This window comes from Lagopus muta, chromosome 1 (assembly GCF_023343835.1).
Source record: "Lagopus muta isolate bLagMut1 chromosome 1, bLagMut1 primary, whole genome shotgun sequence".
NCBI lineage: Eukaryota > Metazoa > Chordata > Aves > Galliformes > Phasianidae > Lagopus > Lagopus muta.
Genome location: NC_064433.1, coordinates 78,205,630 through 78,218,018, shown reverse-complemented (window position 1 = coordinate 78,218,018; position 12,389 = coordinate 78,205,630). Strand labels below are relative to the sequence as shown.

General features: G+C 44.3%; 1 protein-coding gene across 3 annotated transcripts in view; it reads right to left on the bottom strand.

Annotated features, from left to right (window-relative positions):
• The window catches only part of LOC125690512 (trypsin I-P1), a 30,653-nt gene that overhangs the window by 5,635 nt on the left and 12,629 nt on the right, over positions 1 to 12,389 (bottom strand). Inside the window, exons 1-5 of one of the 3 annotated variants that reach the window (XM_048938905.1) lie at positions 11,213 to 11,592; positions 10,331 to 10,496; positions 9,532 to 9,785; positions 8,764 to 8,900; positions 7,582 to 7,731 (exon numbers count right to left, since the gene is read on the bottom strand). The exons of 1 other annotated variant lie outside the window; for it this stretch is intronic. In XM_048938905.1, coding sequence (XP_048794862.1) covers positions 7,582 to 7,731; positions 8,764 to 8,900; positions 9,532 to 9,785; positions 10,331 to 10,496; positions 11,213 to 11,252 — 747 coding nt within the window. In that variant the 5' untranslated portion in view covers positions 11,253 to 11,592. Of the gene's footprint in view, positions 1 to 7,581; positions 7,732 to 8,763; positions 8,901 to 9,531; positions 9,786 to 10,330; positions 10,497 to 11,212; positions 11,593 to 12,389 lie in introns of those variants that run through there. One more of the 3 variants, XM_048938915.1, reaches the window with a different exon arrangement.

The following is a 12,389-nucleotide window of genomic DNA, read 5'->3' as shown; positions in this document are numbered from 1 at the left end:
GCACTTCCCAGGTGCCAGTAGAAAGCCATCCAGATCTTCAGTGGATGTTGTCATCCTGAAGTTCTGCAGCCACAGTGCCCTATTCCAGTTCTGAAGAAGCAATTCCTCCCAGGCAGAGCTTGTTTTTGCAAGCTTGATGTGGCACAGCACAAGAAGCAACGATTTTGAGAGAAGTTCTTCAAGAAATAGCTGCTCCGCTTGTCTCACTTCCTGTCTTTGCATTTACTTTGCAGGTCATCTAGTCCAACTCCCCTGCAACAAAGAGGGAGACCTACTGCTAGATCAGGTTGCTCAGAGCCCTGTCCTGCCTGACCTCAAATGTCTCCAGGGACAGGGCGTCCACCACATCTCTGGGTACCCTGTGCCAGTGCTTCACTGCCCTATTCCTGTGAGGGGAAAAAAAAAAAACAGAAACAACCACGTTTTCCCTATGTCCAGTCTAAATCTCCCCTGTTTCAGTTTAAAACCATTTCCCCTTGATGCTATCCTGTCTGAGAGAATATTTTCCTCCTGAATCAGTTGGAAAGCTTCTATATATTTTCAGCAGGCACTCTGAAAACAGTGCATTTCCTTCAAATTGCAGGCAGGAAGAAGCTTGCTTTTCTGCCTAGATCTGGCTGCTGCAGAGGTCGTTGCTATTGGCTTAAGGGAAATGGAAACAGACCTATATAAGTAAGTTCCTTACCGAGGCATGCTCTCTGCTTTCTCAGTCAGAAATGAGAACGTGGACAGTTTGGTGCTTGGTCTTGTGCTTCTTTGGAGCAAGTAAGGCACCAGCTGAGACATCATGCCTGTTCTGCTGGGGGGAGAATGTAGTCTGCTTTCTAACTGCGTTCCTTTTGCTTTGTCTCTCAGGAGCTAAGATAACACAAAACTCAAGTCTGGTACTGAAAGAAGATGAGAGTGCTACCCTGGGATGCAGTCAAAATGACAATCACGATTATATGTCCTGGTATCTGCAGCAGCCAGGAAAAGGGCTGCAATTAATCTATTATTCCTATGGAGCAAATCAGGAATATAAGGGTGATATTCACACTGGATACGAAGCTAAGCGGATAAGCCAGGAATACTTTCGTTTAGATCTCATGTCTGTGAAGAAGAACCATTCAGCTACCTATTTCTGTGCCTCAAGTTTGGACACAACACTTCAAAGTCACTTGCTTTCTGTACATAAACTCCTCTCCAGTACATGAACTGCTGCATTTCATGATCGGACTTCTGAGAGACGTGGAGGGTTGGTGCACATTGGCACTCTAAAGATAGACATTTTCCTTATTGTTAGAGGGCAAGGTCAGGAAATCCTCCACAGTATTACGATCAATGTCACTCCCAAATCGTTCTCCTCAGGGCTGCTCTCAAGCCGTTCTTCTCCCATTCTTCAACCCTGAACTAAGACCACATGAAAGTGGAGATCACACCACCTCCATGGTAGGGTGGGAAATGTGATCAAATGGAGTGTCAACAAAGATGCAAAGAAGATGAACCAGAAGGAAAGAAGATTCCACCATGATATTGGTTGATTTGTTCAGCACTAGGAATTAGTATGTTGGTTTAAGAATCAATATATAAGTCTAGCAATAGAAACCAATGAGAGATAGTTCTAAAACTTTCCATTTCTACTCCAGTGGGTGAACAGTCCTGTTCTCAATAATTTTGCACAGGTGACATAAGAGATTACTTTTATCTACTGCACCCAATAGGTGCAAGGATATCTTGAATGCCACACGTACTGCTTTAAAAGTTGCACACCCTGGCTTATTAAGCAATGGGAATTTTCCAAACTGGGGAAAGACAGCTGAAAGTTAGTCAGAGGTCTCAGTGATTAAGCTGTTGGTGGAAAATGTGGAAGAAGTAGGTGGCCACGCTAGATGCTGCCGAGCATGCCTAGAGGGACATCAGCACATATGAATGAGTCCTTGAAAAAGAACGAACGTGTGTGCCAGTGTACTGCATATGTATGTCTTAACTGTTTAAATGTAGAACCTGGACTCTGAGCATGTGCTTGCTTGTCAAGTCACCCAGTATGTGTCACGAGGAATAAAGGAATGCCACTTTCTAACACCATGTTGGAGTCAGAGAGTTTTACACCAAGACCCTAATCTGCGATGCCTTTCTTCAGTCTTCCAATAAGCTGTGCAGTGATTAAGACAGTCTCCTTCCTTGGAATTTCCTACAGGTGCTGCAGCAGTGCAGTGTTACGGTGATCTGCCATTGTGCATGCAAGCAGCAGGACGGCAAATACAGAATAGCAGGCCCTCACCCTCCTGGCTGAGTACAGTAGCTTCCCCACTGCACCCACATCACAGCTTACACTGAGCATGCACGCTCTTTTTGTAAACCACAGATGCAGTGCAAGCAGAGGAATTCTCACGGAGTCCAATCTCACACTCCTGCCCGCGCCGAGGGAGGATGTATCTTTCTCTTCCCTCACAGTTTTTCTGAGTCACACTTGCTGTCTCCTCAGACTATTTCATCGCCTCTCCCACAGGACTGATGCCCCCTCACCACCTGCACTGACTGTTTACTTCTTGTGCCCAAATGTTTGCAGTCCCTGTGAAGCAAATGCCCTTCCTCTCAGTGTCGAGTACCAGTGCACTTTAATAGTCTCAAAGTGCTTACTGAATGAGACAGCCTGCAGTCAGAGACCCAGCTGTCAGCAGGGGGAAGGTAGAAGGATGGAGGTGCTCTTCTACACTCCTGCAAAGAAGTTGATGACTCTCACACTGAAGCCATTGACAGCCCAGAGCAGGCAGGATGATGAACAAAGCACAAACATGGCATGAACAGCATAGGGCTGAACAGAGAAGATCCAGCACTGCACTGTTTGTGGTCAGGATCGTTGAAATTTCAGGAACTTAGATGTGGGGCGTAGGAGAAAATAACAAAGCCCTGTTTCTCTGCTGTTTTTTTAATTATTTTTATTTATTTATTTATTTATTTATTTTATTTTTTTAATATAACTCTTTCGTGAAGATCTCAGCTGTTTCAAGAGGAAGAGAGGAAAACCCCAAAGCAGCCCTATGCCTTGTCTCAAACTCAGGCTCCCATCAGTCCCAGCACGTTCCTGTGCCTGCACACACACACACACAGACACACACACACACACACACACACACACACACACACACACACGTCAAGCCAGCTGTTCAGCGTTTGTGCCACCTTCTACTGTCTGCATTTCACACAGTTCACAGCCAACCGACTGCTTTCTAACTAACTGCTTTCTGGGCGGTCTCATGCTGTCCTGCCTTCTCCAACATCATGCATTTCCTCCTTCCTCAAGGCTTCCTCCTCACACATCAGAGCTTCTAGGTCAGTGCTGTCACCACAGGCAGATCAGTTGAAGAAGATAAGACTTTGCCCATGTTTCCCTACTGGGTTCTTATGGCCTTCCTGGCTCCTACAGGTAAGTAAATTTTGTTCTCCCTTGAGAAACCTCACTGTTTCCTCTGCTGGTGCTCCAACAGTGCGTTCAGTTGTTGGTAATGCTCCATTCCTCAAGGCTTCCTGGGGAGGATGAGCAATGAATGAGGTGAAATTTTCCTCAGGCTCTTACTCAAAAAACTCTGCAGATCTTCACATTTACTTATTTGGTTTTTTCTGTCACATTTTAATACTTCAGCCAACGGCAGTGAATCTAGTATTAAAAAAAATATAGAAACTTTTATCAGTAGTATATTTGAATATTTTTCTTTCTCCTGTATGTCTCTTTCAGAGAAATGGGACAGTGTTTCACATGCTGGCATCCCATCTAGTAATTCAAGCATGTGTCTTTGTGTCTCTTTGAACCCATTCCATTCTCACAGTTTTTTTCCTTTTCCAGGCTGGGCTCTTCAGCAAACCCCAGACTCAGTTGTCCGACTGGGAGACTCTCTGACTCTGAACTGTTCGCACAAGGAGAGTGGAGTCTGGACCATGTACTGGTACAAGCTGCCAGTGGGGAAGAACGCCACTTTGAAGCTGGTTGTACGTTCAGTGGAGGGTACCAAGGCAGATTTTGAGGAGGAATTCAAAAGCCGCTTCCAGAGTAGTGGGACTAAGGCGAACTCCTTATCGGTGACGATAGATCATGTCCTACTCAATGACTCGGGCACTTATTTCTGTGCAAAGCAAGATACACTGTGACACGAAGACTGGAGCAGCGTAGCGCAAACCGTTCTCCATGTGATATTGTTAAACTTGTCAGCATTCACTGAAAAGTAGCCCTGCAGATTGTTTGGATAACGGGAAGAATTGTGTCTTGGTTGAAGTCCTCCAGCAGGATGAGTGCTGGCAGTCGCGATGCCTCCTGTAGCCGGAGGGAGAAGACCTCATTGACAGGCTCTGCTTGATTGAGTGACCGGTAGTAGACACTGATCACAAGGCTTCCTTTGCTGCCTCAGTCTCTGGCATCACCCATAGGCTTTTGACTTGCTCATGACTATACTTTAGGGATAAGCCTTCACATTCTATTCCTTTCATGATGTAGATAGCGGCACTACCTCCCCTCCTTCCTTGTCTGTCCCTTCTGAACAGCTGGTAGCAGCTGAATAGCCACACTCCAGACATACGAATCATCCCACCAGGTTTCAGTGATGGCAACTATACTGTGGCTTTCTAGTGGCACAACAGATTCCAGCATCTCCTGCTTGTTTCCCAAGCCGTGTGCATTGGTGTAGAGGCACTTCAGCTGGGCAGCCAGCCTTGTCAAGCCCTTGAAGGATAACTCCTTCATTCCTTTTAAGCATTCCCCTTGATTTTCCCCATTGCCAAACGTCAGGCACGTCCCTTCGCAGCGGCTTTTTCCGCGATGATTTACCTTTCTGCTGAAATAAAGGGGGTGAAGGAGGTGGTCATACAGCCTCGCTGCGCATGCTCGAAGAGACGTTAGCATGTATTCATGAGTTCTTGGGAAAGAATGAGTATGTGTGATGTTTCTGGGAAACGTATTGCACCTGTATGTTTTAACGGTGTAAATGTGGAACCTGAACTCCGAGAGCACATGCTTGATTTGTCAAGCTGGCCGGTACAAATGGTGAGCTAAATTAATGTCACTTTCCAACACCACAGCGGAGTTAGAGAGTTTTCTTCCCAGACTTTGATAACAAGCAATAGGTAAAACTTTGGTGTGATATCAGCCTGAGCAAAGCACAGTACTTCACGGGCTTCCATACGGGAAATCCCATTCCATCCATACCCCGGGCAAGCACAGAAGGGGAACAACTTTGTAAGCTACCTTTTCATGGTAGGGTCTACCAGTGGTATAAATGATGTTCCAACAGGTAAGAAGGGAGAGCCCATAAGAACATTTCAACAACTTTGATATCAAGTCTTGAATATCAAATCTAGAAAGTGGAATTTCTTCTTTGCCACAAGAGGCATTGAGACGTGGAGTAGATAGTGGCAGAGGACAGGGACTGTTTCCAAACAACTCTTCTCAACACGCCCAGCCCTCCTAGTCAAGGATGCGCTCTGTGTACAGACAGAAACATGTATTTTCCCCCATCTTCCTTGACCTCTTCACTCTCCTCCAACATTTTCATCCCTCTGATAACATATGAAAGCGGGTGGGTATTTCTGAACCTTCTAAGAGGGGAGTGTTCTCTTTTTATGACTTTTTTGTTGTCAGTATCCCACATCATAACATCATGCAAAGCACTGGGAGTTACAGAGTTAATGTTCCAGTTCCGTGGACCACTGTTTCTGGGTGCTTGGTTCTCAGAGAGGGAGACAAGGAGGCAAATTCGCCAGAGGACTTTGCACCCAGAGGAAGGGAGGTGGAGCTCCTGGGAGCCTCTCTTTCTTTGGTCGCTGCAGAGAAGCGCGTGCTGCCTTGCTGCTTTTTGCCTGCAGCTTTAGAGTAAGGTCTTCATTTTGGACACTGTCTCTCTCTCATTTTGTTTGATTTGTTGGCCTCTATTCCAATAGGATTGTGTTCTGTTCTGTTATCTTGCATTCTGATGTCATATTTAGTAAACTAACGTTCCTCCTCAGGTCGTTGCTGCTGCTCTGTTGTTATACCCATCTTCTTACCCTTTTCCCTCTGCCAGGGCGCGGGTCCATGGATCCCCTGCCTCATTAGTCATGAGATCAGGCCAGGCTGGCCCATGAACCATTGACACTCTTTTTCTCTTTCCTTCTTTTCTGGGCCTGTGGGCCTGCTGTGGACACAGACAGATCTAGATAATTCCGTGAAGGGAGAAACATGTCTTTGCTTAGAAAGAAGGGGCTATTGTCTGTGTTTAATCAACAGAAACGTAAAATACTTTGATCAAGCAGAGTGTCTTACTTGGTCTGATAGTTCAAAACCGATTGTTCCTCATGGAGGAACTTTCCAGCACCTGGGCCCAAATTAGAAGAAATATCTCTCTTACATGTGTGGGAATTGGCTCATTGCACATCAGGTAACAAATTTGCTTTTTGGCTGATAATACCAGGCAAGGCTATGTAAGTCTCCACTCACACTGGCCATGGAGGGAAAACCTGCGACTGCCAGCAGCTCCATGGTAGGAACTCTGCCTCCTGGTACAAACAGACTGAAGGCAAGCATGATTTTTCCGGAAAGAAAGCAAGCCATGAAGGAAGATGCTGAGAACGAATTCAACATGGACTTTCACAGCAGTGGGATACCATGCTATGATCCTGTTTGTTTGTTGTACTTTTTCCTGGCTCAGGCACCTATTGCTTATCTAAGAGCAATAAATCTTCAATAAATCATCTGAAAGAGCTAAGCAAAAACCTCTCCATTTGAAAACGGCTTTTGTTCCTTTGTGCCCCACTTTTCTCCTCGCCTTTTCTTCATCTGATTTTTCTCTCATTTTTTCCTTTTCTCCATTTCCTTTTCCCCCGAGGAGACAGCTGCGCAGCCCATGGGCAACTTTGGCACTTTATTCATGGACTCTCTTGGGGCTGCTTGGGGCAGCAGGAATTTAAAACCAAAGCTCAGGAGCATCTCTGTCCTTTTGACTGTTCCAGGTAAACTCAGAAAGCCCAGCATGTCCAACGAGCAAAATGCTATGGAGAGAAGTCCCAGCAATTTGGTAAAATAGCCTTGGTAGGTCACAGTACTGGTACAATAAGAGAACAAGCCCTAGTAAGGGCTTGCCTTCATTCCCCAGGTAGAGCTTCCAGTGATTTTGCAGTAGGAAATGTTCAGTGCTATGACTGTGGGCTGGGGGAGATTTGGAGTGTTTGTTTTGCTGCCAGCTGTTTTCTGTAATACAAGTATGTTGCCTCTGTAGTTCACCACACTCTTTCAGCTGTTCTACGTGGATGCGTAGCATTGACTTTATGATTATAAAGGGAAAATATCTTCTACTCCAAAATGCGTGTGCATAACTGACTGAAGGATTCCTGAAGTTGAGGCTAAAAAGTGTTCCAAGCTTCTTCTAGTTGAGATACACTACAAACATTAGGTAGGTTGATAGATAGTGATATTGGTTGTCTGTGTTCCCCGTGTGATAACCCATGGAAGTAATGTGAGGAACTCTGCACAAAGATGGGCTGCCTGAAAATGTTTATTTTTTGTGAAGGATTGTACATCCAGTTGCAAGGCAGAATGAAAGGAGGGGGAGGAAAAGCAGGTCACGTAAAATGAGCATCTCAATAGGAAGACATAGTTGATTGAATCCAGGAAACGTAATTGCAAACCTTAGTGTAAACGCCGGGATAACCTCTTTGTGCACATCCATAACCCCAGGAAACAATACCCTGCAGCTGACCATTGCAGACTACTGGGCCACCGGAATCCCCCTGTGCAGATAAAGATACAGATGCTCAGCAAATGCTATCGGCATCAGCAATAAGCCATATTTCCCAGAAATGACTGAGATTCGAGAGAGAGACTTTTTCTCACAAAGACAATTTCTGCTTACAATTCTACACCTGATGCTAACATGCCGTACTTTTAAAGCATCACAGACAGCAGTAAGTTACTTAGTTTTCATGGCTGCCGTTCTTGGCAGACGCTCACGAAACTCTTCTTGCTCATGATTCTGCAAAACTTTTCCACAGAATCAGGCAAATGCAGCAAGCAGAGCAATTGCCAGGTGTGTTCATTTTCCAAATTTCCTGGATATTGGTACAGTGATGTTTTATTCTCATCAAATCCGATCCTAACATGTGCATCCTAGGCTACAGCCTCTGTGATTATTGCTTATTCTCCGGTGCAGCACTTCTCCATTTTCAGTAGCCCAAAGTGCAAGAGCTAGCACCCTCTGCACGTGGAGAATTGGGGCAGAGGCATTCTACATCTTAAATAAATAAGGATAAATAGAGATGAACTGAGTGGAAAAATTGCCACCTGTATGGAAATTGTTGAGTCATGGCCCGAATCACTGACTGAGCACCTGGGGAAAGGACCCGGTCAGCCCTGGAAGCACAGGTGAAGGCAATTCAGCTGTGCAACTGGATGGGATGGAGCCTGGCTGCACCTCTCTTAGACCTCATTTAAGGGCTGACTGCCACTGAGAAGGGTCTCTTCCTGGAGATCCCTCCTTGGTGGAGCTTTCTCCTGCCAACGTAGACTCTTCTGACGTGGGTGAGCACTCTTTTTCCCTTGCTTCATAGCAGTTCTCTATTGCGCCTGTTCTTTTGTCATCACATCTGTCCCTTTGTATTGAGCTGTCCAAGTGCCATAGCAATTCAATAAGCGACCTCTACACTAAGCCTTCATCGCTAGTTAAAAAAATGGTTTCAAACATGCCATTGAATATTTCCCACATGATACCATCCTCTATTAGGAGAGGACAGGATAGGTGCAGATTGGAGAGGCAGCTGTTTTACCTGGCAGGAGTCTTTCCCTCCATTCAGGTATCCAACACACATCATGTTACTAGTAATTTCACCAGGGTAAGCACTGCTGCACTGGCTTGAGGAGAGTATAGGGGCTTCCAGACACTGCAAGACATCTGGATACAGAGCTACAAGAAAACAGAGAGCAATTATTGATGGCGTATCTGATTTAATTTCAGAGCCTGGGAAAAACTCCTTTCTTAACAGAAAAGTCATTGCCAGACACCCTGTTTTAGCAGTCCTTGTTTTTCTTCTGTGCTGAAATTCCATTTGTTTAGATGAAACAGATCCTACTCGCGGACCCTCTGTTCTACCCTGCATCAAAAAGTCCTCAGCTGGCAGATTTAGAACAAAGAACTGCTCTGACAGTACACACGGTGAAGAAATCTTGGGTCTCAGGCAAAGTACCTTCTGCTCTGGTGCAGGTTTGTTTTGGTCAGAGAATTAGATACTGGTCTCCACCTGCGCTTCTGACCACTGGTGGAAAAGAGTGGACATCTTAGTGAAGGGCACTTGAATGACTTCAATGATTCCATCTTCACAAAACAGAACAAGATTAAAAATCTTGAAGTCTTGCCATCAGAGCAGCTAACTGATTGCTGTCCTACATGGACTGATCATTCAAAATCGTTCTCCAAAAAGGCTGCTTGCTGTGCAGCACTTCTCTGTTCTTTACCCTGTACTGTTTGGTCTTAACTGTGAGATCTTAGACCATCTCCAGGGTGCTCAGGACGCTGTACATTCCCACCCAGCACTTACTGCCACTGCTGAGTGTGTTGCCCCATCCAGAGATCAGGCATGTTGTTCCAGCAGACGGACAGCTGGTAGGCAGAGCAACTGTGCTGACATAGGAGTTGAGTGTGGCTGCTTTGGACAGTTTGATGAGCATGATATCGTTGTTCAGTGTGTAGGAATTGTAGCCAGAGTGGCGGATGATTTTAGATGCACTGATGGTCTGCTCGCTGCCGTCTGTGCTTGCCAGGTTGTATTCCCCAAGCTTCACTTGAATGGAACTGGAAAAAGGAAGGAATGTCACTTACTTTACTGCCACTGACATCGCGGTTGTGAGAAAGCTGCCTATCGCTGTGGGTCTTAACAGTATTTTCATGCTGGGTTCTTTTCTTGTCCTGCAACAAATTCTCGGGATCTACGCTGAGATCTTATTTCCAGTGCTGGTGGTGAATTTATGAGGGATTGTGTAGCGGCCAGTACAAACATCCTGCAAGACAAACTGCTACCAGCATGAGATCATTCCTCTTCCTATTCTACTGCAATTCAGCTTTAACTAATTAATGCAGCTCCTAGGAGACCGCGCACATTACTTGCTGGATTACTGTGTTGTCATTTCAGAAGGTACTCTGCATTCAGAAAAGCATTTGCAGAAGGGGAAAACCACTCGTACTGCGTCAGCCCACCTTCCTGAATGACCCACTCATTCCTCAGTTGTCTTCTGTGAGAACCGAGTTATTTAGATGTTTGGATCTCATAGCTGTACATTCCTGTTAAAAGTGAACTGGAGAAAAGAGGTAGATTATGGAATATATATTTTTCCACTCACGACTTGTAGCAGTGAGCAGCTGACAGCACCCATTGGCTGCTGATGAGAGAACCTCCACAGAAGTGATATCCAGAATTCAGAGACACCTGGTAGGGTGCCGCGCTCCTTCCACAGGTGTAGCCTCCCACAATCTTGTCATCATCCCCATCGCTGACGGGGAAGGCGACTGCAAAATAAGAGATAGCATGCGTTAACATCTGGCATAAGGAACTCTGTGGCCCTATGACTGAGCGAAACACCTTGCAGGTGGGTTCTGGTTCTAAACAAAAGCACGCAACAGCAGTTATGGCCAACTCTAACACGCATTTGTTGGCTTCTCCCTAAAATAAGCTGATTGAATTTAGATTGGCAGCCCGTCTATTTGCGTCTAAAGCCCTGGATGCTATTTCTCAGGCTGAACTTCATAGTATAGAAACGTTCTTATTGGATAAGATAAAAGGTTTGTCTGTCCCAAGATCTTGTCTGTAGAAGCAGACAATGAAAGTACAACACAAGACTGCAGTGGTATTTCCTTACAGCTCTCTCCCGTAATCTGAGAATTTGCAGTAGCTTCAGGACTTCCTGGTCAGAGGTACTTTGTAATGCATCTTCAGTGGAAGAGTCGTGAATTTATACAATGTATACTGTCGTTTTTGTTTTTGTTTTTAACCTATGTAAGCACTTTAGTGTTTCCAGGTCAGGAGCCATGGTGGCCTGCATGTCTTGTGAAAGAAGTTATTCAGGATGGACAGTTAGTAGTCAAAAGAGGTAGAAGCATTCTGCCTTAAGCCTTTTGCAAATGTAAACTCGACTTCACTTCCTGGTGACAGACTGTGCTACAAGTTTCCTCAGATGTAAGTTTCATTTTAAATTACGCAAGTAATTTAAGTAAAATGTACTCACCAGCCACACCAACAAAGGTGACAAACAGTAAGTATTTCATGATCGTGACACAGCCTCGATCCCAGACTGGTGGACTGGCAACGGGAGCTGCTAGAAATACAGTTTCTGAAATGGCTTATCTTCAACCCAAGGTTTTGTCCAGGGGAAAAAAACAGTGGAAAACTTGAAGATCCAAATGTAGGGATTAAGAAGGTACTGATAGGAATTACAAACAACATAACAGTTAATCATAAGCCTTTCATAAGATATAGAGTTCTCTTTAATTATTTCAAAGAAAAACTTTCCAAACAAAGAAACGTTTGCGTTTTGGAAGACGAGTGTTTCCTTGCAGCATTTGCTCACAGTAACCCTTTGAGATCTCTCTGCTGGTGTCATTTTTAGGAAAGCAGGCTTTATTGCATGTAGTGGATTGAAAGATATCTTACCTACAATAAAAAATACATCATTTCTGTCAGTTTCTTATGAATGAGTGTGAGAAACTACTTCATGTGGCCCTCCATCTCCTCAGATAATTTCTTTGAATGTGGAATGCTCTCAATTGCTATTTGAAAGCACTTCACTCATTTAATCTAAACGATCGTGTCAATCTAACAAATACTTATGGGTGTGTTTTTTGTTGTTTTTTGTGGTGGTTGTTTTTTTTTTTTTAAGAATAAATATATTCAGGGGAATAAAATTTGATACAAAAAAAACAATAGTGATTTTTTTCCACAAAAAAATCTCAGTGCAAGTTGATGTATATGAGTGCAATGTATGTAAACACAAATACAGTGATAACAAACAGTGAGAACTCCTGAAATCCCCAGAAGGACCGTTAAAGACAGTGATTAAAACGCTGAGTGTTTTAAGTCTTAATGTGTTTGACAAAACACAAGTTTTCCAAGGAGCTTTCAAATTCATCATGTCAGCTTCCAAAAGATAATCTCAAAAGATTGTTAACAGAAGTGAAGTTATGATGCTGAAATGGAAAAGAGACAAAATTTGAATCTTTTTTCTGCTCCATTTCATGATCAAACTTCTGAGAGACATGGAGGGTTGGTGCACAGAGGTCCTCCAAAGATAGACATTTTCCTTGTTGTTACAGGCAAGATCAGGGAATCCTCCAGCATTGCTATAAATGTCCTGGGGTTTAAACTGTGATTAGTACAATGCTTTAATACAGGGATAGTTTAAATTG